The sequence below is a fragment of the Melanerpes formicivorus genome, unplaced genomic scaffold, assembly GCF_026170545.1.
Source record: "Melanerpes formicivorus ecotype bairdi unplaced genomic scaffold, bMelFor1.0.p_v2 SCAF_67, whole genome shotgun sequence".
Taxonomy (NCBI): domain Eukaryota; kingdom Metazoa; phylum Chordata; class Aves; order Piciformes; family Picidae; genus Melanerpes; species Melanerpes formicivorus.
Genome location: NW_027142419.1, coordinates 1,962,753 through 1,988,402, shown reverse-complemented (window position 1 = coordinate 1,988,402; position 25,650 = coordinate 1,962,753). Strand labels below are relative to the sequence as shown.

Sequence of the window (25,650 nt, the reverse complement as noted above, 5' to 3'; positions counted from 1 at the left end):
GGCAGACCCGGCGGCGCTGAGCTGCTGCAGTCCTTCCGCCTCCAGAGCGGTGCCAGGGCCACTGCCCCGCTCCTGGGCACTCTGTGGCCACCCCTTGGAGCAGCTTCAGCGCTGTGGTTCCCCTCAGAGCACCATCCAGCCCCACAACCTCGATGCTGTTGGAGGTGGACACGGCTTCCCGGAGGCGGGACGTGCAGGCCGTGCTCCGGCGGCTGCCCTGCAGCCCTGCAGCCCTGCAGCCCTGCAGCCCTGCAGCCCTGCAGCCCTGCAGCCCTGCAGCCCTGCAGCCCTGCAGCCCTGCAGCCCTGCTGTGGGTGTCCCCAGCCCCCGGGCCCTGGGTAACCTTCCTGTCGCTCTTTCTCTCTCTGCAGGCCTGCAAAGTGCAGAGCAGCCCCGGATTGCCCTCCCTGGCTCGCTGCGGGTCCCCAGCATGCCCTCTCTTGGTCTCGCCTCACCCCCCATTGAGGAACCTGCCACTAGGGGTAAGCCGACTCCCCCCCTCCCCCCCAGCTCTTTGCACCTTTTTGTAGAGTTGTCTTTCTCCCCTCCCCCCACCCCTCCCCCAATCCCCCCCCTCCCCCCCTGCTGTTGGTAACAAAAGCCTGGCAGAAAGCTTTACAAAAAGGTGCAACCTCCTGGAGAGCAAAGAGGAAACCAGACTTGCATTGTACCCCTCCAGGCAGCCTTCAGTGGTGGGTGGGACATCACCAGCTGAGGGCATGCTGGGACCTTGGCCCGAGCGCCACCGCGAGGGCTCTGCACTTTGCAGCCCTGTGGAAAGGGGGAGCCAAGGTAAGTGCTGCCCTGCCCTGCCCACCGGGCCCCAGCTCATTGCCCATCCCACCCCGTGCTGCAGAGCTGCCCCTGCCTGCCTGCTGCTGGGGAGGGCTGCAGGGGAAGGTTGGTTATGGAGGGCTGCAAGGAAAGGTTGGTTGCAGAGCTCTGCTGCTCCCTGAGCTGCTGAGGGGTGCAAGGAAAGGTTGGTTACAGAGCTCTGCTGCTCCCTGAGCTGCTGAGGGGTGCAAGGAAAGGTTGGTTGCAGAGCTCTGCTGCTCCCTGAGCTGCTGAGGGGTGCAAGGAAAGGTTGGTTACAGAGCTCTGCTGCTCCCTGAGCTGCTGAGGAGGACTGCAGGGGAAGGTTGGTTGCAGAGCTCTGCTGTTCCATTAGCTGCTGAGGAGGGCTGCAGGGGAAGGTTGGTTACAGAGCTCTGCTGCTCCCTGAGCTGCTGAGGAGGGGTGCAAGGAAAGGTTGGTTGCAGAGCTCTGCTGCTCCCTGAGCTGCTGAGGAGAGCTGCAGGGGAAGGTTGGTTACAGAGCTCTGCTGCTCCCTGAGCTGCTGAGGAGGGCTGCAAGGGAGAGTTGGTTACAGAGCTCTGCTGCCCCAAGAGCTGCTGAGGAGGGCTGCAGGGGAAGGTTGGTTACAGAGCTCTGCTGCTCCCTGAGCTGCTGAGGAGGGCTGCAAGGGAGAGTTGGTTACAGAGCTCTGCTGCACCCAGAGCTGCTGAGGAGGGCTGCAGGGGAAGGTTGGTTATGGAGGGCTGCAAGGAAAGGTTGGTTGCAGAGCTCTGCTGCCCCATGAGCTGCTGAGGAGGGCTGCAGGGGAAGGTTGGTTGCAGAGCTCTGCTGCCCCATGAGCTGCTGAGGAGGGCTGCAGGGGAAGGTTGGTTACAGAGCTCTGTGAGCTGCAGAGGAGGGCTGCAGGGGAAGGTTGGTTACAGAGCTCTCTGAGCTGCTGAGGAGGGCTGCAAGGGAGAGTTGGTTACAGAGCTCTGCTGCACCCAGAGCTGCTGAGGAGGGCTGCAGGGGAAGGTTGGTTATGGAGGGCTGCAAGGAAAGGTTGGTTGCAGAGCTCTGCTGCCCCATGAGCTGCTGAGGAGGGCTGCAGGGGAAGGTTGGTTGCAGAGCTCTGCTGCCCCATGAGCTGCTGAGGAGGGCTGCAGGGGAAGGTTGGTTACAGAGCTCTGTGAGCTGCAGAGGAGGGCTGCAGGGGAAGGTTGGTTACAGAGCTCTCTGAGCTGCTGAGGAGGGCTGCAAGGGAGAGTTGGTTACAGAGCTCTGCTGCACCCAGAGCTGCTGAGGAGGGCTGCAGGGGAAGGTTGGTTATGGAGGGCTGCAAGGAAAGGTTGGTTGCAGAGCTCTGCTGCTCCCTGAGCTGCTGAGGAGGGCTGCAGGGGGAGGTTGGTTACAGAGCTCTGCTGCACCCAGAGCTGCTGAGGAGGGCTGCAGAGGAAGGTTGGTTACAGAGCTCTGCTGCTTCCTGAGCTGCTGAGCAGGGCTGCAAGGGAGAGTTCGTCACAGAGCTCAGTGAGCTGCTGAGGAGGGCTTCAAGGAAAGGTTGGTTGCAGAGCTCTGCTGCCCCAGGAGCTGCTGAGGAGAGCTGCAGGGGAAGGTTGGTTGCAGAGCACTGCTGCTCCCTGAGCTGCTGAGGAGGGCTGCAGGGGAGGGTTGGTTACAGAGCTCTGTGAGCTGCTGAGGAAGGCTGCAGGGGAAGGTTGGTTTCAGAACTCTCTGAGCTGCTGAGGAGGGCTGCAAGGGAGAGTTGGTTACAGAGCTCTGCTGCTCCCTGAGCTGCTGAGGAGGGCTGCAGGGGAGGGTTGGTTACAGAGCTCTGTGAGCTGCTGAGGAAGGCTGCAGGGGAAGGTTGGTTTCAGAACTCTCTGAGCTGCTGAGAAGGGCTGCAAGGGAGAGTTGGTTACAGAGCTCTGCTGCTCCCTGAGCTGCTGAGGAGGGCTGCAGGGGAAGGTTGGTTGCGGAGCTCTGCTGCTCCCTGTGCTGCTGAGGAGGGCTGCAGAGGAAGGTTGGTTGCAGAGCTCTGCTGCTCCCTGAGCTGCTGAGGAGGGCTGCAGGGGAAGGTTGGTTACAGAGCTCTGCTGCCCCAAGTGCTGCTGAGGAGGGCTGCAGGGGAAGGTTGGTTATGGAGGGCTTCAGGAGAAGGTTGGTTACAGAGCTCTGCTGCTCCCTAAGCTGCTGAGGAGGGCTGCAGGGGAAGGTTGGTTACAGAGCTCAGTGAGCTGCTGAGGAGGACTGCAAGGGAGAGTTGGTTGCAGAGCTCTGCTGCCCCATGACCTGCTGAGGAGGGCTGCAGGGGAAGGTTGGTCACAGAGCTCTGCTGCTCTCTGAGCTGCTGAGGAGAGCTGCAGGGGAAGGTTGGTTACAGAGCAATGCTGCACCCTGAGCTGCTGAGGAGGGCTGGAGGGGAGGGTTGGTTATGGAGGGCTGCAAGGAAAGGTTGGTTACAGAGCTCAGTGAGCTGCTGAGGAGGGTTGCAAGGGAGAGTTAGTTACAGAGCTCTGCTGCTCCCTGAGCTGCTTAGGAGGACTGCAGGGGAAGGTTGGTTATGGAGGGCTGCAGGGGAAGGTTGGTTACAGAGCTCTGCTGCTCCCTGAGCTGCTGAGGAGGGCTGCAGGGGAAGGTTGGTTGCAGAGCTCAGTGAGCTGCTGAGGAGGGCTGCAAGGGAGAGTTGGTTACAGAGCTCTGATGCCCCATGAGCTGCTGAGGAGGGCTGCAGGGGAAGGTTGGTTGCAGAGCTCTGCTGCCCCATGAGCTGCTGAGGAGGGCTGCAGGGGAAGGTTGGTCACAGAGCTCTGCTGCTCTCTGAGCTGCTGAGGAGGGCTGCAGAGGAAGGTTGGTTGCAGAGCTCTGCTGCTCCCTGAGCTGCTGAGGAGGGCTGCAAGGGAGAGTTGGTTACAGAGCTCTGATGCCCCATGAGCTGCTGAGGAGGGCTGCAGGGGAAGGTTGGTTACAGAGCTCTGCTGCTCCCTGAGCTGCTGAGGAGAGCTGCAAGGGAAGGTTGGTTACAGAGCTCTGCTGCTCCCTGAGCTGCTGAGGAGAGCTGCAAGGGAAGGTTGGTCACAGAGCTCAGTGAGCTGCTGAGGAGGACTGCAAGGGAAGGTTGGTTATGGAGGGCTGTAGAGGAAGGTTTATTGCAGAACTCAGTGAGCTGCTCTGGAGGGCTGCAGGGGAAGGTTGGTCACAGAGCTCAGTGAGCTGCTGAGGAGGGCTGCAGGGGAAGGTTGGTTGCAGAGCTCTGCTGCCTCATAGGCTGAGAGGCTGTCCAGCCTCTGGCAGAATCAGAGGTTGTCTTCTCATGAAGCATGGCAACCCCCTGTGTGTGCACTGCCTGCCCTGGTCATGCCCCCTGTGCTCAGGCCATGCCCATCACCCACCCAGCCTCCTCTCCTCCGCCCTGGGCAAAGCTTTCCTCACGCTGAGAGTCTTTGTTTTGCTGCCTTGGCTTTTGTCTCCATTCCCTCCTCCTGGCTCCGAGCTGTTGTGTGCCTGGCTGCAGGACTAACCACCACTGCCTCCAGCAGGGGGGGCACGGCAGAGGAGGAGCTGCTGCTGCTGGGAGGTTAGAGCAGCCCAGAGGTGCAGGCACAGAGGGGGTGGAGGGCACTGCTCTGCCCCCCTGCACTGACACGGGATGCCTCTGCTCTGTACCTCCTTACAAGCACAGAATCACAGCGTGGTCTGGGTTGGAAGGCACCTCCAAAGGTCATCTGGTCCAACCCCTCTGCAGTCAGCAGGGTCATCCTGATCAGGTTGTCCAGAGCCCTGTCCAGCCTCACCTTGAATGGCCTATCACCAGGCATGGGCCCCAGCCACCTCCCTGGGCCTCCTGCTGCAGTGTTCCAGCAGCCTCCTGGTTCCTCACATCCAATCTCAATCTGCTCTGCTCTACTTTGAAGCCATTGTCCCTGGTCCTGTCCCTGCAGGCCTTGGCAAGCAGTCTCTCTGCAGCCTTCTTGCAGCCCCTTCAGGCCCTGGCAGGCTGCTGTTAGGTCTCCCTGGAGCCTTCTCTTCTCCAGGCTGAACACCCCCAGCTCCCTCAGCCTGTCCCCAGAGCAGAGCTGCTCCAACCCCCTGAGCATCTTTGTGTCCTCCTCTGGTCCTGCTGCACCAGAGGTGATGGAAACCTTCCCAAGAGCTGCTGGAAGCTCAGATCTCCTCTGCTCTTGGGCTCCCCTGGAAGTCAGAGTCACTTCTAGCAGCTGCCCTCAATTTCCCCTTCTGCCTCTGAGGCCTCTTGTGGAGGGAGAAGCAGTTCTGTAACTCCTTGGGTAGCTTGGGCCTGGCAGTGGAAGCAAGGGGCTGAGCACCAGGGAGTCCTGAGCTGCTCTGAGTCTTCACAGGGCCATAGAATTGTTTGGGTTGGAGAAGGCCTCTAAGATCATCCAGTCCAACCAGCAAGCCAAGACCTCCATGGCCATTGAACCACGGCCAGAAGTGGTCATGGAGCAAGCCTCCTGCAGTCCTCTGCACCTCCTCCTCTCTGCCTTGCTTCTCCCCCCTGCCCATGTGGACATCCAGACTGCTGTGGGGAATCTGGTGAGCACCTCCCCTGCCTTTGCTGGGGATGTCACCTCACTGCAGGCTGGACCACTGCCATGGCAGACCCTGCAGAGCTGCTGCTGCTGCTACAGAGCCATGGACTTGAGAATTGGTTGGGTTGGCAGAGCCCTCTGAGCTCACCCAGTCCAACCATCAGCCCAACCCCACCAGGGCCACCAAGCCTTGGCCCCAGCTGCCATGGCCACAGGTTCCTTGAACACCTCCAGGGATGGGGACTCCACCACCTCCCTGGGCAGCACATCCCAAGGGCCAATCTCTCTTCCTGTGAGGAACTTTCTCCTCCCCTCCAGCCTAAACCTCCCCTGGCACAGCTTGAGAGCCAGAGCCAGCAGGAGGCTGGCAGGAGTGAGCTGGGATGAACCTCAAGGGTGAATGGAGAAGATCACAGAATGGTTTGGGTTGGAATGGACCTTTAAAAGTCATCCAGACCAACCCCCTGCAATCAGCAGGGCCATCCCCAGCCAGAGCAGGCTGCTCACAGCCCCAGACAACCTCAGCTGGGATGGTGCCAGCCATGGGGCAGCTCCCACCTCCCTGGGCAGCCTCTGCCAGCCCCTGACCACTCCTGCAGCGCAGAAATTGCTCCTCATGCCCAACCCAAACCTCCCCTGGCACCATTTCAGGCCATTTCCTCTCCTCCTATTCCCTGAGCCTGTGGAGAAAGGACCAACCCCCACCTTAAACACCTCCAGGGGTGAGAACTCCACCACCTCCCTGGGCAGCCTCTTCCAACCCCTCACCCCCCTTGCAGGGAGCAAATTGTTGCTGATATCCAACTGGGTTGCAAGGAGGAGGCTGGGAACAAGCTCAGGCCCCTCTTCCACTTGTCCCTTAGTGAATCTGGGAGCAAACCCTCCCCACATGCCCTCTGGTTTCATCCCTGTGCTGTTTCCTTGCCCCTTCAGAGGAGGCCTCTGCTGGCTGCTCCTCCAGCCTGAGCAAAACAGCTGGGAGCAAATTGGGTCAGAGATACCAAAAGCCACAGCCCTGAAGGAAGGCCTTGTGCTTTGAGGTCTGAACTCACAGATCCACAGAGGGCATGGGGTTGGAAGGGACCCTCAAAGGTCATCAAAGATCATCGAAGATGATCTTTGATGACCTTTGAGGGTCCCTTCCAACCCCATGCCCTCTGTGAATCTTGCCTAATAACGACTGAGCTGCCCAGGGTGGCATCAAATCTGCCCTTGTTGGCAGCCAGCTGTGAGGAGGCTGTGCCATGGGCCATGCTGCTCCTCAGAAGGTGGCCCAGGCCCTCCTGCCAGGGCAGTGGACACCTCCTGGGCCCCGCCGCTGGCTTGAGCTCCGCCGAGCCTGAGCCTTCTGTCTGGGCCCGGCCCCGAGGCAGCGCCCTGGAGGGGGCTCTGGCCTCACCTCTCCCAGCCTGGCCACCCCTGGAAGGGCCTTGAGGAGAGGGCTGGGTGGCTCTCCAGGTTACCTATCACAGTCTCACAGTCTTCCAACCTTAGTATCACCAAGGTTGGAAGAGACCTCGAGGATCATGGAGTCCAAGCTGTCACCACAGACCTCATGACAAAACCATGGCACCAAGTGCCACATCCAATCCCCTCCTGAACACCTCCAGGGATGGGGACTCCACCACCACCCTAGGCAGCACATTCTCATGGCCAGTTCCTCTTTCTGGGAAGAACTTTCTCCTCACCTCCAGCCTAAACCTCCCCTGGCACAGCTTGAGACTGTGGCCTCTTGTTCTGCTGCTGGGTGCCTGGGGGAAGAGACCAACCCCCACCTGGCTACAACCTCCCTGCAGGGAGTTGGAGAGAGCAAGAAGGTCTCCCCTGAGCCTCCTCTTCTGCAGGCTAAGCAACCCCAGCTCCCTCAGCCTCTCCTCCCAGGGCTGTGCTCCAGACCCCTCCCCAGCTTTCTTGCCCTTCTCTGGACACCTTCAAGTCTCTCAATGTCCTTCTTGAACTGAGGGGCCCAGAACTGGACACAGGACTCCAGGTGTGGCCTAAGCAGTGCTGAGCACAGGGCACAAGGACTTCCCTGCTCCTGCTGGCCACACTCTTCCTGCTGCAGGCCAGGATGCCCTTGGCCTTCTTGGCCCCCTGGGCACACTGCTGGCTCCTGTTCAGGCAGCTGTCAATCAGCACCCCCAGGTCCCTCTCTGCCTGGCTGCTCTCAGCCACTCTGCCCCCAGCCTGTAGCTCTGCCTGGGGTTGCTGTGGCCAAAGTGCAGCCCCTGGCACTTGGACTTGTTGAATGCCATCCTGTTGGCCTCTGCCCATCTGTCCAGCCTGTTGAGGTCCCTCTGCAGAGCCTCTCTACCCTCTCACTGACCAACATCTGCTCCCAGCTTGGTGTCAGCTGCACATTTGCTGATGCCTGACTCAATGCCCTCCTCCAGATCATCAATGAAGATGTTAAAGAGCACAGGGCCCAGCACTGCTCCCTGGGGCACACCACTGGTGCCTGGCTGCCAGCTGGCTGTGGCACCATTCACCACCACTCTCTGGGCTCAGCCTCCAGCTTTCCTTGGCTTTGCCTCATTTCTGGGGGAAATGAGGCCCAAATGGTTTGGCTTTCAGGGCAGGCTGCCAGGCCAGCTCTGGTTGCCAGGCTCTCCGTGGGCCAGGAGGGGTGTGAGGAGCTCTGGGGGGGTGTGGCTGAGCCTGGGGCACTTTCCTCTTGCCTTGGCTGGCTGCTCTTGGCAGCTGGAGGGAAGATTCTCCTCTGCCTGTCTGCAGGGTGGGTAGAACCTCAGCAGGGCTGTGTGGAATTGCATCAAAGCAGGGGGGGATGGCTCAGCACAGGGCTGTGCTGTGTCCTGCTGCTGGGGTTGATGGAAGGCTCTGGGTGGCAGCAGGGAGGAGCCATAGGGAAGGGTCAGCAGCTGGTTCCATTGACTCCTGGAGGTTGGCAGAGCCCTTCAAGATCATCACTGCAACCCTTACCCCTGCTCCACCAAGCCATGTCCCCAGGCACCACATCTCCACAGCTTCTCAGCCCCTCCAGGGGGGTGACTCCAGCAGCTCCCTGGGCAGCCTGGGCCAGTGCCTCAGACCCCTGTCAGTGCCAAAGCCCAAGCTGCTGCTGTCCAGCCTGAGCCTAAAGCTGCCCTGTGCAGCCTGAGGCCATCCCCTCCTGGGCCATCCCCAGTCACCAGGCAGGGCAGTTGCAGCTGGAGCCCTGCAGCCTGTGCAGAGCACCAAGAGCTTCTCCTTCTCCAGCAGCCCCCAAGACAGAGCAGCTGCCTCCAGCTGAGGGCCCTCTTAACCCAGGGCTGCTCTTGTTTCACACAGCTCACCTCTCTTCCCAGCCAGCCATGAAAAACACAGCACTGCACCCCCAAGCAGAGACCCTGCAGCAGCTCCCAGCCCCAGGCAGCCAGGGGCTGGGCTCTGAACTCCAAGCAACCAGCAGAGGGCCAGGGGCAGCTCCCTGGGCAGCCTGGTCCAATGCCTGAGAACCATTTCAGTCCTACTGTGCAACCTAAACCTCCCCTGGTGCAGGTAGAGGCCATTCCCTCTTGGTCCATCGCTGCTTCCTTGAGACACCAACCTCCACCTCACAACCACCTTCCTGCCAGGAGGTGTGGAGAGCCATTAGGCTTGGAGTGCCAGGACACGGGGCAGTGACTGCAAGCTGGGAGAGAGGAGACTGAGACTGGAGATGAGGAAGAAATTCTTGGGAGTGAGGCTGGGGAGACTCTGGCACAGGCTGCCCAGGGAGGCTGTGGCTGGCCCCTGCCTGGAGGTGCTCAGGGCCAGGCTGGATGAGGCCCTGAGCAGCCTGGGCTGGGGGGAGGTGTCCCTGCCCATGGCTGGGACCTCAAAGATCATCCAGTTTGAACCCTTCTTGAGCTGGGGGCCCCAGAGCTGGAGGCAGTGCTGCAGGTGGGGGCAGAGCAGAGCAGAGCAGAGGGGCAGAATCCCCTCCCTGTGCTGCTGCTCTCCCTGCTCTGGCTGCAGCTCAGCACTCAGCTGCCTCTGGGCTGCCAGGGACCACTGCTGCCTCCTGGGGAGTTTGTCACCACCTGACAGCCCCAAACCCTTCTCCTGCTGCTCTCAGCCACTCCTCAGCCAGCCTGGATCTGTGCTCAGGATTGCCCTGCCCCAGCTGCAGGACCTTGCCCTTGGCCTATTGACACCCTTGGCACTTCTGACATCATCTTCCTCTGCTGAAGCCCAGGGGAGAGCTCCAGCAGTGCTGCTGTTGGTTTGCTTTCAGCAGTGACACTCAGAGCCAAGTCACAGGGGCAATGTCCTGCCTGTGAGGAGCATTTTGGGGTCAGAAGTGCAAACCCAAGCCTGGGACTGGTGGATGACAGCAGAGCCACCAGCTGGGAGCCCTCTCCTCCTGCCTTGGGTGAGGCTGGCTGAAGAGCTGAGATGGTTTTGCCTCTCTGCTGCTCCCTGAAGGCCTTTGTGGAGCACAGGGAGGTTTGCAGGGCTCACCCTTCAGGTGGAGGCTGCCTCCTGCCCACTGAAGAGATTCATTAGTGCTGGGGAGAGGAGCAGGGCTTGCCAGGGGGGGGTTTGGTTGCTGTGCTAATTGCTGCCTTGAGGTTGGACCTTTCTAATGCAGGACTTCACAAAGGTGAAAGTGCAGGGGAAGGGAAAAGCCCCTGCCAGCTCCTGAGGCCTTCAGCCCTCAATCAGAAGGCCCTGGGTGATGAAGAGGGAGTCTGGGGGTGTCTTGTGTCCTGTCCCTTGTGCAGCTGATGACAAACTCCCCACTCGCAGCAGCTTCCTCCCTGGTTTGCCTGGGGGGGGCATCATCTAAGCCAGGACTGCAGAGAGGTGCTGGCTGCTGCCTCAAGCAGCCTGCCCTGCTCCTCCTGCTGTCAGACCACAGAGTCTGACCCACTGCTGGCAGGAGCTCTGCTGCCAGCATGCAGGAGCTGCACAAAGCTCCATTCTGAGAGTTTTCTGCCATTCCTGTCTCAAAGTGGCTCTGTTGGAAGTGATCTCCAGTGAAGCTTCACCTTTGTGGCAGAGCTTCTAATTTAGTGTTGCCTGATGGCTTGGGATGGGACCCTGGGAAGAGCTGCAAGGCTTTCCTTAGTCATGGGGTGATGGAACCATGGAATGGCCTAGGATGGAGGGGAACTCAGAGATCATCTACCCCAACCCCCTGCCATGCCCAGGGACAGCTCTCAACCAGGCTCAGCTGCTCAAGGCCTCACCCAGCCTGGCCCTGAACACCCCCAGGCAGGAGGCAGCCACAGCCTCCCTGGGCAGCCTGGGCCAGAGGCTCAGCAGCCTCACACTGAAGAACTTCTTCCTCAGCTCCACTCTAACCCTGCTCTGCCTCAGCTCCAAACCCTTCCCCCTTGGCCTGGCTCAGACACCCTCAGCAAAAGTCTCTCTGCAGCCTTCCTGCAGGATGCCTTCAGCTCCTGGCAGCAGCTCTGAGCTCCCCCTGGAGCCTTCTCCTCTGCAGGCTGCACAGCCCCAGCTCCCTCAGCCTGTGCTCCCAGCAGAGCTGCTCCTGCCCTGGCAGCATCTCTGTGGCCTCCTCTGGGCTCCCTCCAGCAGCTCTGTGTCCTTCTGCTGCTGGGGACAGCAGAGCTGGAGGCAGGATTGGAGGTGAGGTCTGAGCAGAGCAGAGCCCAGGGGCAGGATCCCCTCTGCTGCCCTCTGCCCACCCTGCTCTGGCTGCAGCCAGCACACAGCTGCCTGAGGGCTGCAGGAGGCTCTGCTGGCTCCTGGGGAGCTGCTCAGCACCCAGCACCCCCAAGGCTCTTTCTCCAGGGCTGCTCTCAACCCACTCAGTTCCCAGCCTGGTTCTGTGCCTGGGGTTGGCCTGACCCAGCTGCAGGACCTTGCCCTGGGACTTGTTGAGGACTTTGCTGTGAGGTCTCAGGTGGTTTCTGGTTCCCTTTTGGTCAGTCAGGTCCAGTTCTGTAGCACTGAAGCATCCAGAGCATTGTTGCTGACTATAGGCTGTGGTCATCCTTTATGGTTTGGGTCATCTGCCCTGGAGGAACATGTTTGGTGTCCTCCCACTCCCTCTGACCAGCCCAGGTGGCTGTGTGGGGTCAGAGGGAGCCCTCACAGTGCTGGGGGTCCTTGCTGGCTCTGGGTGTTGCTGGCAGCGCTGCGCCCTGGCTGGGTGACAAGGTGGGGGCTGGAAAGGGGATGTAAGAGGGACTGTTTCTGTCCTAGTTGTTGAATGTTGGACCAAGGAGATCTCAGCCAGGCCAGAGGAGAGAGCCCAGGAAGATCATCACTGTGTGTGTGAAGGAGGATGTCCACCTGAAGAAGGCAGAGAACGCCTGGAAGCCAAGCCTGAAGAGGGAGAACCAGACAGAGGACCCAGAAAACGTCAAGACCCAGGTGAGAGCTCCTGGAGGAGGGTCCTGGGGCAGGGGGAGGGTGGAAACCTGCCCCTGCTGTTGGGTAAGAGAGGGGAAAAAGGGCAACCAAGCCCAGTCTGCAGCACAGCCTTCCCCCACCCCCGTGGTGCCTGGGTGTTTGTTCTTGCCCTCAGTGTGAGTGGCAGTGCTGGGCAGGAGGTGGGGCTGAGCCTGGCCCCAGGCAGCCTGCTGCCCCTCCCCAGGAGTGGCTCTCTTCCTGCTTCCCTGAGCTGTCCCTGGCTCCATCCTGAAGCAAACATCCTCAGACTCGAGCACAGAACCTGCTTTTCATCCCCTTTTAGCCTGGATGTGGGCCCTGAGCCTCAGCAGGCCTGTGGTTCCTCTGGCAGGTGCCCTCCATTCGTCCTGCCCAGCCCCACGCTGCTGGCCCTGAGGCTTCCTCTGTGGCCTCCTCCCTGCTCTCTCCTCCATGCTGGGTGGAGATGTTTGCCTGGAGGCCAAACTGGTGGTTTGTAGGATAAGTTGGGATGGTCTTGGAGGAGCCTGGAATTCATTCCCAGGGCTGGTGGCAGCACTGTTGCCTCACCATCATTCTGCAGTGGACAAAAGGGCCCTGAGTGAGTCTGGGAGGAGCTGCTCTCTGGTTGAGAGAAGGGAAGGGAAGGGAAGGGAAGGGAAGGGAAGGGAAGGGAAGGGAAGGGAAGGGAAGGGAAGGGAAGGGAAGGGAAGGGAAGGGAAGGGAAGGGAAGGGAAGGGAAGGGAAGGGAAGGGAAGGGAAGGGAAGGGAAGGGAAGGGAAGGGAAGGGAAGGGAAGGGAAGGGAAGGGAAGGGAAGGGAAGGGAAGGGAAGGGAAGGGAAGGGAAGGGAAGGGAAGGGAAGGCCACTCTCTGTTCATTTCTGCCTCCTGATAGCAAGTTGATACCAAAAAGAGCATTGCAGTGAGTGACAGCCAAGGCTCTTCCTAAAACCCTGCCCCACAGCCTTGCTCTCTGGTAGCCAGTAGCTGAGTTAGGGCTGGAGCTGGATGTGTGTCCCTCTGTGACTCAGCTTCCTGAACCATCAGCTTCCCTGGGCCCTCTGTGGGCAGCAGGGGCAGGGAGGGGATTCTGCCCCTCTGCAGTGCTGGGGCAGCTCTGGAGCCCTCAGCACAGACAGGAGCTGTTGGAGCAGGGCCAGAGGAGGCCACAGCAGTGCTGGCAGGGCTGGAAGCCCTCTGCTGGGAGGCCAGGCTGGGAGAGTTGGGGTTGTGCAGCCTGGAGAGAAGGCTGCAGGGAGACCTCCTGGTGGCCTTGCAGTGCTTAAAGAGACAGCTGGGGACAGACTTTGTTGTGACAGGGTGAGAGAGGATGGTTTGAACTAAAAGAGGGAGATGGAGAGAGGGGAGAAATGTTTGCCCCTGAGGGTGGTGAGAGCCTGCCCCAGGCTGCCCAGGGAGGTGGGAGCTGCCCCATGGCTGGCACCAGTCCAGCTGAGGTTGTCTGGGGCTGTGAGCAGCCTGCTCTGGCTGGGGATGGCCCTGCTGAGTGCAGGGGGGGTTGGTCTGGATGACTTTTAAAGGTCCATTCCAACCCAAACCATTCTGTGATCTTCTCCATTCACCTTTGAGGTTCATCCCAGCTCACTCCTGCCAGCCTCCTGCTGGCTCTGGCTCTCAAGCTGTGCCAGGGGAGGTTTAGGCTGGAGGGGAGGAGAAAGTTCTTCCCAGCAAGAGAGATTGGCCCTTGGGATGTGCTGGCCAGGGAGGTGGTGGAGTCCCCATCCCTGGAGGGGTTCAAGAGGGGCTTGGCTGTGGCCCTGGGAGCCCTGGTTTGGTTAGCCAGGAGGTGCTGGGTGGCAGCTTGGACTGGGTGAGCTCTGAGCTCTTCCCCAGCCCCTCTGGTCCTGTGGCTTTGTGCCCCGCAGGAGCTGTTCCGCAAGGTCCGAAGCATCCTGAACAAGCTGACGCCCCAGATGTTCAACCAGCTGATGAAGCAAGTGACAGACCTGACAGTGGACACAGAGGAGAGGCTGAAGGGAGTCATTGACCTGGTCTTTGAGAAGGCCATCGATGAGCCCAGCTTCTCCGTGGCCTATGCCAACATGTGCCGCTGTCTCGTGACGGTAAGGCTGCGCCCGGCCCCGCGCTGGCGCCGGGCAGAGCACGGCCCAGGGCTGGCTCCTGGGGCAGAGAGCCCCTGGGCATGCTGGGAGGCTTCTTCTGCCCTGGCTGGCCATGGAACATGGCAGGTGTAACAACCCCAAGCAGCACTCCAGGCTTGGGGCAGTGTGGCTGGAAAGCTGCTGGCAGCAAGGGCCCTGGGGGTGCTGATGGACAAGCAGCTGAGGTAGTGCTAGGACTAGGGGGAATGGAATGAAGCTGGAGGTGGGGAGATTGAGGCTGGAGGGGAGGAGGAAGTTCTTCCCCATGAGAGTGGTGAAGCCCTGGACTGGGTTGTGCAGGGAGGTGGTTGAGGCCCCAGCCCTGGAGGTGTTTAAGCCCAGGCTGGCTGAGGCTCTGGCCAGGCTGATCTAGTGTGGGGTGTCCCTGCCCATGGCAGGGGGGTTGGAACTGGCTGAGCCTTGTGGTCCCTTCCAACCCTGACTGATTCTATGATACTATGAATAGCAGCCAACAGTGTGCCCAGGTGGCCAAGAAAGCCCTGGGGGTGCTGATGGACAAGCAGCTGAACAGGAGCCAGCAGTGTGCCCAGGTGGCCAAGAAAGCCAAAGGCCTCCTGGCTGGGATCAGCAATGCTGTGTCCAGCAGGAGCAGGGAGGGGACTGACCCCTGGGACTCAGCTCTGGGCAGGCCACACCTCGAGGGCTGTGTCCAGTTTTGGGCACCTCAATGCAAGAGAGATGTGGAGGTGCTGGAGCCAGGGCAGAGGAGGGCAAGGAAGCTGTGAAGAGCCTGGAGAATAAATCTGATGAAGAGCAACTGAAGGAGCTGGGGATGGTTAGCTTGGAAAAGAGGAGGCTGAGGGGAGACCTCATTGCTCTGTACAACCACCTGAAAGGAGGTTGTGGAGAGGCTGCTGCTGGCCTCCTCTCACAGGTAATCAGTGATAGAGCAAGAGGGAATGGCCTCAAGCTGCCTCTGGGGAGGTTTAGACTGGGCAGTAGGAAAAAACTTTTCCCATCAAGAGTGGTCAGGGACTGGGATGTGCTGCCCAGGGAGGTGGTGGAGTCCCCAAGCCTGGCTGTGTTTCAAGGTGGTTTGGATGTGGTGCTTGGGGCTGTGGTTTAGGGGTGACCCTAGTAGAGCAGGGCTCTGGGTTGGACTTGGTGATCCTGAGGCTCTGTTCCAACCTGACTGTTGCTGTGGTGGTGCTTGGAGCTGAGGAGGCTTGGCTCAGCCTGCTCACAAAGTGCCAGGAGTCACCTTTGGAGAGTGCCACTGAAAGTCCTCATCTCCAAAGGGAGCCCAAGGTGCTGAGCCAGGCTTTGGGCAGCTGGGTTTCAGATGATGAATCTGGGACAAAAGAGCTCCCTTCATCCCTCATCCATTCATACCTTCTCCCCCCCATCCCTTCTTCCCCCATCCCTTCTTCCCCCATCCCTTCTTCCCCCATCCCTTCTTCCCCCATCCCTTCTCTCCCCCATCCCTTCCTTCTTCCCCCATCCCTTCTCCCCCCCATCCCTTCTCCCCCCCATCCCTTCTCCCCCCCATCCCTTCTCTCCCCCATCCCTTCTGCCCCCCATCCCTTCTCCCCCCAATCCCTTCTTCCCCCATCCCTTTTTCCCTCCAGAGCAGGGTGGGCAGCAGGGCAAGAGAGAGGATTCTGCCCCTTCTCTCTTCTCTGCTCAGACCTCACCTCCAGCTCTGCTGTCCCCAGCAGCAGAAGGACACAGAGCTACTGGAGGGAGCCCAGAGGAGGCCACAAAGATGCTGCCAGGGCTGGAGCAGCTCTGCTGGGAGCACAGGCTGAGGGAGCTGGGGCTGTGCAGCCTGCAGAGGAGAAGGCTCCAGGGGGAGCTCAGAGCTGCTGCCAGGAGCTGAAGGGATCCTGCAGGAAGGCTGCAGAAGGACTTCTCATGAGGGTGTCTGAGCCAGGCCAAGGGGGAAGGGTTTGGAGCTGAGGCAGAGCAGGGTTAGAGTGGAGCTGAGGAAGAAGTTCTTCAGTGTGAGGCTGCTGAGCCTCTGGCCCAGGCTGCCCAGGGAGGCTGTGGCTGCCTCCTGCCTGGGGGTGTTGAAGGCCAGGCTGGGTGAGGGCTCAAGCAGCTGAGCCTGGCTGAGAGGTGTCCCTGGGCATGGTGGGAGGTTGGGGCAGGTGATCTCTGAGTTGCCTCCCCAGCTGAGGCCTTGTGCTTGCCCCTGGCCAGCTGAAGGTGCCCATGGCTGACAAGCCTGGCAGCACGGTCAACTTCCGCAAGCTGCTGCTGAACCGCTGCCAGAAGGAGTTTGAGAAGGACAAGGCTGACGACGACGTCTTCGAGAAGAAGCAGAGAGAGCTGGAGGCTGCTACCACTGTAAGTGGGGCTTGCTGGCTTGCCCCATCGAGCCTCAGAGCTCCCTCTGCAGGGCTGCCTTTGGAAGGTGGCAGTGGAGCTGGGTGGCGGGGGGCAGGATTCGGGAGCCCAGAGTTTGGCTGCTGCAGCGCGGCCGAGGAGGGCACAAAACTGCACCAGGGGAGCTGCACCAGGGGAGGTTTAGACTGGAGGTGAGGAGGAAGTTCTTCACCAAGCGAGTCGTTTGTCATTGGGATGTGCTGCCCAGGGAGGTGGTGGAGTCATCGACCCTGGAGGTGTTCAAGAGGGGATCGGACGTGGCACTTGATGCCATGGTCTGGTCATGGGGTCTGTGTTGATAGGTTGGACTCGATGATCCTCGAGGTCCTTTCCAACCTAAGTGATACTGTGAGACTGTGTGAGACTGTGAAAGCCTCTGCCCCTCTGGAGAAAGCCTCTCTGGAGGGGGTGTCCGCAGAGCTGTGGCTGTGTTGCAGGCCGAGGAGAAGACGCGGCTCCACGACGAGCTGGAGGAGGCCAAGGACAAGGCCAGGCGGAGGTCCATCGGGAACATCAAGTTCATCGGGGAGCTCTTCAAGCTGAAGATGCTGACAGAGGCCATCATGCACGACTGCGTGGTGAAGCTGCTCAAGAACCACGACGAGGAGTCCCTGGAGTGCCTGTGCCGCCTGCTGACCACCATCGGCAAGGACCTGGACTTCGAGAAGGCAAAGGTAGGGCAGGAGGAGGGAGGCCTGCAGCAGGGAGCAGCAGCTGGCCTGGGGAGGGGCTTGGTCCTGCTGCAGGAGCTGCCCAGCAGAGGAGGGACAGGGAAATGCTGGGGAGGCTCCAGGGGAGGCCACAAAGAGGATCAGAGAGCTGGAGACCCTCCCCTGGGGGACAGAGCTGGGGCTGTGCAGCCTGGAGAAGGGAAGGCTTCAGGGAGACCTCAGAGCAGCCTTGCAGGACCTGCAGGGGCTCCAGGAGAGCTGGGGAGGGACTTTGGACAAGGGCTGGGAGGGACAGGATGAGGACAATGGCTTTGAGCTGGGAGAGAGGAGACTGAGACTGGAGATGAGGAAGAGATTGTTGAGAGTGAGGCTGGGGAGACTCTGGCACAGGCTGCCCAGGGAGGCTGTGGCTGTCCCCTGCCTGGAGGTGCTCAGGGCCAGGCTGGATGAGGCCTTGAGCAGGCTGGGCTGGGGGGAGGTGTCCCTGCCCATGGCAGGGGGCTGGAGCTGCACACCCCAGGAGTGTAGGATGGAGCACTGCACACCCCAGGGGTGTAGGATGGAGCACTGCACATCCCAGGAGTGTAGGATGGAGCACTGCACACCCCAGGAGTGTAGGATGGAGCACTGCACATCCCAGGAGTGTAGGATGGAGCACTGCACAGCCCAGGAGTGTGGGATGGAGCACTGCACACCCCAGGAGTGTAGGATGGAGCACTGCACACCCCAGGAGTGTAGGATGGAGCACTGCACATCCCAGGAGTGTAGGATGGAGCACTGCACAGCCCAGGGGTGTAGGATGGAGCACTGCACACCCCAGGAGTGTAGGGAGCACAGGGCACAAGGACTTCCAAGCTCCTGCTGGCCACACTCTTCCTGATGCAGGCCAGGATGCCCTTGGCCTTCTTGGCCCCCTGGGCACACTGCTGGCTCATGTTCAGCCTACTATCAACCAGCACCCCCAGGTCCCTCTCTGCCTGGCTGCTCTCAGCCGCTCTGCCCCCAGTGACGATGATGATGCTAATGGTGATCATGAAGATGATGATGATGATGGTGGTGGTGGTGGTGGTGATGATGATGATAATGATGATGCTAATGGTGATGGTGATGATAATGATGATGCTAATGGTGATGATGATGGCGGTGGTGATGATGATGGTGATGATCATGGTGATGATGATGGTGATGATGACGCTAATGATGATGATAGTGATGATGGTGATGATGATGATGATGATGATGCTAATGGCGATGATGATGGTGATGGTGATGATGATGATGGTGATGATGATGATGATGCTAATGGCGATGATGATGGTGATGGTGATGATGATGATGGTGATGATGATGATGATGATGATGATGATGATGATGCTAATGGCGATGATGATGGTGATGGTGATGATGATGATGGTGATGATGATGATGATGATGATGATGATGATGCTAATGGCGATGATGATGGCGATGGTGATGATGATGATGGTGATGATGATGATGATGCTGCTAGTGGTGATGATGACGATAATGGTGATGGTGATGATGATAGTGATGATGTTAATGATGATGATGGTGATGGTGATGATGATGGTGATCATGATGGTGATGATGATGATGGTGCTGGTGCTGCTGGTGGTGCTGGTGATGATGATGATGGTGGTGGTGGTGATGATGATGGTGATGATGATGCTAATGGTGATGATGATGGTGGTGATGGTGATGATGATGATGGTGGTGGTGATGGTGATCATGATGGTGATAATGGTGGTGATGAGGATGGTGATGCTAATGGTGACAATGATGCTGGTGGTGGTGGTGGTGCTGCTGCTGTTGGTGCTGGTGGTGGTGGTGCTGGTGCTGCTGGTGCTGGTGGTGGTGGTGCTGGTGCTGCTGGTGCTGGTGCTGGTGCTGGTGCTGGTGGTGCTGCTGCTGTTGGTTCTGGTGCTGGTGGTGCTGGTGCTGGTGTTGCTGGTGCTGGTGGTGCCGGTGGCGGTGCCGGTGGTGACGGCGCGGTGTCTCCCGCAGCCCCGCATGGATCAGTATTTCAACCAGATGGAGAAGATTGTGAAGGAGAGGAAAACGTCCTCCAGGATCCGCTTCATGCTGCAGGATGTCATAGACCTGAGGCTGGTAGGTACCAGCTCGAGTGAGCAGAAGAGCTTCCTCCCTTCCCTGCCTGGGCTGGCAGAGGCCTCACAGCATGGGCCGCCAGGGGGCGCTCTGCAGCCCTGGCCCTGGCTGGCCCCCTGAGGCCGCTGTGGGCAGGCAGCTGAGCTGCTCTGTGTGGGCTCCCACTGCCTTCTCCTGCCACCCAGCCAGCCCCACTGCAGCACAGCCACCTGAGCACAGCTGCTGGCTGCTTTTGCCCCAGGCTCAGCTCTGCTGGCTTCCTCTCCATCTGCCCCAGGTGGAGCTGCTGCCCCCAGCTCTGCCTCCTCCTGGGACTGGAGTGCTGTGAGGTGTGAGCCCCACAGGGGAGGGGGAGCAGTTGGTGTCAAAACCATGAGGGCTCCTGCTCAGCAGTGTGGCTTTCATCAGAAGATGCTCCTCTTGGCACCACCTGGCATCTGCTGGTCGCTTGCTGGCCTCCCAGAGCAGGCAGAAGCAAACAGAGGCTGTGCTCCACCAGACTGTGATGGTGCTGGGCCCACATGAAGCTCTAGAAGCTCATCACCTGATGCAGACAGCTGAGCACACAGTGCAGACAGGGACCTGCCCATGGCCATGGTCTGGCCAGGCTGAGGCAAGGGCTGAGTCCTGCACACAGCCACCCCAGGAAGGCTGCAGGCTGGGGGCAGAGTGGCTGAGGACTGCCCAGCAGAGAAAGACCTGGGGGTGCTGATGGACAGCTGCTGAAGATGAGCCTGCAGTGCCCAGGAAGGTCCCCAGCAGCCTGGCCTGGAGCAGCAGTGGTGTGGGCAGCAGGGGCAGGGCAGGGACTGTGCCCCTGGGCTGGACACTGCTGAGGCCAAACCTCCTGTCCTGGGTTCAGCTTTGGGCTTCTCACTGCATGAAGACACTGAGGGCTGGAGCAGGGCCAGAGAAGGGCAGGGAGGCTGGGGAAGGGTCTGGAGAACAGGGCTGGGGAGGAGCAGCTGAGGGAGCTGGGGGTGTTGAGCCTGGAGGCTGAGGGGAGAGCTTCTGGCTCTCTACAAGTCCCTGAGAGGAGGCTGGAGCCAGCTGGGGGTTGGTCTCCTCTCCCAAGAAACAAGATAGAACAAGAGGAAACAGCCTCCAGGTGCCCCAGGGGAGGTTCAGGCTGGACTTGAGGAACAGTTTCTTCCCCTTGAGGGCTGTCAAGCCCTGACTCAGGCTTCCCAGGGCAGTGGTGGAGTCCCCATCCCCACAGAGACTTCACAGCTGTGCAGCTGTGCTGCTGAGGGCCGTGGTGTAGTGGTGCCCTGGCAGTGCTGGGTTAAGGGTTGGAGCTGATCTCAAAGGTCTCTTCCAGCCTAAAGCATTCTGTGCTGTGAGCAGGCAGTGTTTGGAGGCAGTGAAGCTGGAGCCCTGCCCTGTGCAGGGTCTCTCTGCACTGTGTTATTCAAAGTGGGACTGCAGCTTGCACAGAGCTTCCCCAGCAGCTCTGATTTCCCCAGGGAGGTGCTGGCCCCAGCCTGGCTTTAGCCACCAGACAGTACTGGGCTGAAATCCTGACCAGCTGCTTCTCAGACTGGGGCCTTGGGGTTCTGGGGAGCTGAAGACACCATTTGGACTGCAGGATATGCAGAGAGAATCAGCCCCAAAGCTGCAGGGGGCTGGAGCAGGCTGGGTCTGAGCAGCCACAGCAAGCAGTGGAGATGCTGTGTGGAGAGGCAGCTCCAGCTCTCTCTGCAGGATTCCCTCCTGAGCCATCACCATCCCTGGGTGGCAGATCCCAATCTCCAGGTGCAGTGCAGTCACTCCTGGCTGCTTTAGCTCCAGAGGCTCAGTTTTAACCCAGGCTGGGAGGAAGGACTCCAGCAAAGTGTCACTGACAGATGGAGAGAGAGCCACAGCAGCCTCCCTCTGCTCCTGCTCTCCCCTCAGGACCCAGGACTGGAAACTGGGGAGGTGCAGGATGCTGGAGGTTAAAATGTCTCAAACTCAGCTGTGCCTCTGCACTGCAGCCTCCATTCCCCACCAGACCTCTACCAGGTACAGCATGTGCTGGGCTGCAGCCAGAGCAGGGTGAGCAGCAGAGGGGATCCTGCCCCTGGGCTCTGCTCTGCTCAGACCTCACCTCCAATCCTGCCTCCAGCTCTGCTGTCCCCAGCAGCAGAAGGAGGACACAGAGCTGCTGGAGGGAGCCCAGAGGAGGCCACAGAGATGCTGCCAGGGCTGGAGCAGCTCTGCTGTGAGCACAGGCTGAGGGAGCTGGGGCTGTGCAGCCTGCAGAGGAGAAGGCTCCAGCGGGAGCTCAGAGCTGCTGCCAGGAGCTGAAGGGATCCTGCAGGAAGGCTGCAGAGAGACTTTTGCTGAGGGGGTCTGAGCCAGGCCAAGGGGGAAGGGTTTGGAGCTGAGGCAGAGCAGGGTTAGAGTGGAGCTGAGGAAGAAGCTCTTCAGTGTGAGGCTGCTGAGCCTCTGGCACAGGCTGCCCAGGGAGGCTGTGGCTGCCTCCTGCCTGGGGGTGTTCAAGGCCAGGCTGGGTGAGGCCTGGAGCAGCTGAGTCTGGCTGAGAGCTGTCCCTGGGCATGGCAGGGGCTTGGGGTAGATGATCTCTGAGGTCCCTTCCAGCCTGAGCCCTTCTGGGATTCTCTGACCTGTGGTGCTGGGGTAGCCATGGCCACAACTTGATCCAGCAGCACAGAATCTCTCCTGGCCCCCCAGGGAGCAGCCCCCTTGGCACAGAGCAGAGGGGGAGGCTCAGGCCTCACTCCTGGTGTTCCAGGTCCCCCATGGACAGACCCCTCCTGGAGTCTGAGCAAATCTTTGCTTCCTTCCTAGTGCAACTGGGTGTCAAGAAGAGCAGACCAGGGCCCCAAGACCATCGAGCAGATTCATAAAGAGGCCAAGATTGAAGAGCAGGAAGAGCAGAGGAAGGTCCAACAGCTCATGACCAAAGAGAAGAGGAGGCCAGGTAAAGCCCAAGCCCCTCTGGCTGCTCCCCTCACAGGGGGAAAGATGGAAACTGGGGGGGGGTTGTGATGAGGACAGGGAGCTGGGAGCTGATTCTGGCTGGCTGCTGGGGGAGGAGCAGGCTTGCCATGGCCTGGCTCTGGGGGGTGTTGGGGAGCACACCCCTGGGGGAAAAATAACCCCAGGCCAATGGTGCTGAAGCTTCACATGGATGGAAAAGAGCATGGATGGAAAAGAGCATGGATGGAAAAGAGCAGGTCCCTGCCAGCCAGCTTGGCCATCCCCTGCTCATCTGCTTGCAGCAGGAGCTGGCCTGATTTCAAGGGGAAGCACCTTGAAGCTGTGAGGTGGGAGCTCAGAAGGCAAAAGTGTCTCAGCATCCCCTCAGAGTGGTGCCAAGCCCTCAGCCTGGCACTGCCTCAGTGACTGGGAAAATAAAGCCTGGGGTGGAGAGGGGCAGGGAGAAAATCCTGGCTGGGGTTCTTCAGTCCTAAGGGTTTGTCAGGTGGAAGGGCTGTGAAAGCAGAGCATGAAGGAGATCCAACCTGGGCTCTGGGCTGGGTGGCCTCAGAGGGACCTCAGGAGAAGGAGAGGAGCTTGGCACTGAGTGGTTCTGTGCCTGGAGCAGCCCTGGCACTGCTGGGAGCTGTGCCACAGGGGTGGCCTGAGGTTAGCAGAGGCTCCTTGCCTGCACCTTCTGGGAGCTCAGAGTGTGCTGCTGTGTCCAGACCACAAGAGGAACCCAACCAGGAGGAACCAGCCCCAAAAGCAGCTGGGGAACACTTGAGGTCTCCTCTGGCAGGGTTGTCAGGCAGGATGGTTGTGTCTGCTGGGCCTGGAGGGACACTACATGGAGAAACAGCTCCATGGAGAGGGACCTTGGAGTCCTGGTGGACAGCAATGTGTCCTCATGGCCAAGAAGGCCAATGGTCCCCTGGGGTGCATTGAAAAGAGTGTGGCCAGCAGGTCAAGGAGGTTCTCCTCCCCCTCTGCTCTGCCCAAGTGAGACCACATCTGCAGGCCTGGGCCCAGTGCTGGGCTCCCCACTTGGAGAGAGGCAGGGAGCTGCTGGAGAGAGGCCAGGGGAGGCTGTGAGGAAGATGAAGGGACTGGAACAGCTGCCTGAGGAGGAAAGGTTGAGAGCCCTGGGGCTGTTGAGCCTGGAGGAGAGAAGGCTGAGAGGAGAGGAGACCTGATCAATGTTTACAAATGTCTGAAGAGTGGGGGGCAGGAGGCTGGGGCCAGACTCCCTCAGTGGTGCCCAGGGATAGGATGAGGGTCAGGAGGCACAGACTGGCACCCAGGAGGAGAAAGTTGTTTGGTGTGAGGGTGCTGAGGCCTGGAGCAGGCTGCCCAGAGAGGTTGTGGAGTCTCCTGGTGTGGAGAGCTTCCAACCCCCCCTGGGCCTTGTGCTGCTGGGCAGGGTGCTGTGGGTGCCCTGCTGGAGCAGGGCTTGGGCTGGCTGAGCTCCAGGGGTCCCTTCCCACCCCAGCAGGCTGAGATGCTGTGACCCAGGGTGGCTCTTGCCCTGCCCACGCTGCCAGCTCGTGCCTGGCACTCGGTGCTGGTGCAGTGCCCACAGGAGCTCACTGGCACAGGGCTGGAAGTGCTGACTGCCTTGGTGCCATTCAGTGCAGCTGCACCCTCCCCAGAACCATCAGGGGCTGAGCTGCCCTCGCTCAGATGGCACTCAGGGTGCTGTGGGTGCCCTGCTGGAGCAGGGGGTTGGATGGGTGAGCTCCAGAGGTTCCCTTCCCACTGCTGTGTGGCTCTGTGCAGCACTCTTGCACAGAGCCAGGCTGAGGCTCAGGAGCTGTGTCCTTCCCTGCTCCTCCTCCTGCTGAGCTCGGGGGGATGTGGCTGGGCTGCAGCTGGGGCAGAGGCTGAGCTGAGGCTCTTGTGTTTGTCACTGGCAGGTGTGCAGAGGGTCGATGAAGGTGGCTGGAACACTGTGCAGGGGGCAAAGAACAGCAGAGTGCTGGACCCCACCAAGTTCCTTAAAATCACCAAGGTAGGTGCCAGCACTGCCACTGAGCTGGCCAGGCCTTGCCTCGCTGCTCCTGGCTGGCTGGGACAGGACCATTCTGGGGGTTACAGCTCAGACCCTGGGGTCTGAGGGCATTGTGAATGCCCAGAGGTAGTGCTGGGTAGAAACAAAGCACAAAGGAAGCCTGCTGGCTTCTGCATGCTCCTGTGTGGCTGGGGCTGCCTCCTGCCTGGGGGTGTTGAGGGCCAGGCTGGATGAGGCCCTGAGCAGCTGAGCCTGGCTGAGAGGTGTCCCTGCCCATGGCAGGGGGGGTTGCAGCAGATGATCTCTGAGGTCCTTTCTGAGCTGAGCCATTCTGTGGGCTGTGGCCCCATGTCATGGGGTGCCCTGATGTGTTTTGCAGCCCACAATAGATGAGAAGATTCAGCTTGTGCCTAAAGCCCAGCTGGGCAGCTGGGGGAAGGGCAGCAGCGGTGGAGCCAAGGCGAGCGAGATGGGTGAGTCACCTGGGGGGGCCTCCCCCTCTGCCCCCCTTCCCAGGAGGCCTCAAGGAATGGCCTCCAGCTGCACCAGGGCAGGGTTAGGCTGGCCATTAGGAATCATCTCTTTCCTGCCAGAGTGGTCAGGCTCTGGCCCAGGCTGCCCAGGCAGGTGGTGGAGTCCCCCTGCCTGGAGGGGCTCCGAGCGGCTGTGGCCGTGGCACTTGGGGCTGTAGTTTAACAGCTGTGGTGGTGCTGGGTTGCTGCTTGGACTGGGTGATCTTAGAGGCCTTTCCCAACCCTTATGAGCTACGATTCTAAGAGCAGATTTGGCTGAAGTGCTCACCTCTGTGCCTGTCAGCCTTCCCTGGGGGTCCTCCTCCTGTGCCCTGCAGGCAGCAGCTGCCGAGGCCTGGGTGGTGTCAGCAGCTGCTGACCTTGCTGCCACTCTTCTCTGTGTTGTCTTTCCCACCTGCCAGACTCCTTACGACCAAGTGCCACTAGTTTGAACAGGTTCTCTGCCCTGCAGCCCCCAGGCTCAGCTGTCTCTGCCTCATCTGCAGCCTCAGAGCTCGACTCTCGCAGGGCCTTAACGAGGTAAGCCTCAGGCTGCCCCCCCCTGCCCTGCCCTGCCCTGCCCTGCCCCAGCAGGGCCTGGGGCTCTCCTCCCCATGGGGGCTGGACTTAACTTCAGCCACCTGCACCTTCCATAATGGCATGAGGGAGGCAGGCAGGGTTCACAAGGGGGGCTGGGGACATTCCCACTGGGCTCCAGAAGCAAATGTTTCCCCATGAGAAGAGGCAGAGATGGGGATCAGCTCCCAGGGGAGGTGCTGCAGTCCCCTGCATTGGGCAGTTTCAAGCCTCAGCTGGGCAGGCTGCTGGGCCAGCTCCCTGCAGCTCTGAGCTAGACTGTGTGCTCCTGCTCTGGCAGGGGGGTTGGACTCTGTGATCTCTTTGGGTCCCTTCCACCCCCTGACATCCTCTGATCCTGTGATCCACCGAGCAAGGTTGGAGCAGATGATCCCTGGGGTCCCTCCCACGCTGCCATCCTGGGATTTACAAAGCCATTACCAGGGAGGCTGTGGCTGTCCCCTGCCTGGAGGTGTCCAAGGCCAGGCTGGATGAGGCCTTGAGCAGCCTGGGCTGGAGGGAGGTGTCCCTGCCCATGGCAGGGGCTTGGAGCAGAAGATCTCTGAGGTCCCTTCCAACCTGAGCCGTTCTGTGGCTGTGTCCCCATGTCATGGGCTGCCCTGGGGTGTTGCCAAGCCATGGCTTGAAGTGGCCAAGTCAAAGCTTAATCCCTTTCAGCAGCAGCAACCAACCACAGCCAGGACA

The 25,650-nt window shown here is 60.2% G+C and overlaps 1 protein-coding gene across 21 annotated transcripts in view; it reads left to right on the top strand.

The window, feature by feature from the left end:
• EIF4G3 (eukaryotic translation initiation factor 4 gamma 3) overlaps positions 1 to 25,650 on the top strand; it is a 228,978-nt gene that overhangs the window by 171,768 nt on the left and 31,560 nt on the right. For 17 of the 21 annotated variants that reach the window (XM_068162751.1, XM_068162759.1, XM_068162756.1 and 14 more), the window contains 10 exons: positions 372 to 482; positions 11,481 to 11,651; positions 13,535 to 13,732; positions 15,935 to 16,081; positions 16,558 to 16,794; positions 18,817 to 18,921; positions 21,715 to 21,847; positions 23,763 to 23,857; positions 24,237 to 24,330; positions 24,792 to 24,909. In XM_068162751.1, coding sequence (XP_068018852.1) covers positions 372 to 482; positions 11,481 to 11,651; positions 13,535 to 13,732; positions 15,935 to 16,081; positions 16,558 to 16,794; positions 18,817 to 18,921; positions 21,715 to 21,847; positions 23,763 to 23,857; positions 24,237 to 24,330; positions 24,792 to 24,909 — 1,409 coding nt within the window. The remainder of the gene's footprint in view (positions 1 to 371; positions 483 to 11,480; positions 11,652 to 13,534; positions 13,733 to 15,934; positions 16,082 to 16,557; positions 16,795 to 18,816; positions 18,922 to 21,714; positions 21,848 to 23,762; positions 23,858 to 24,236; positions 24,331 to 24,791; positions 24,910 to 25,650) is intronic. The other 4 variants (XM_068162768.1, XM_068162771.1, XM_068162770.1 and 1 more) reach the window with 1 other exon arrangement.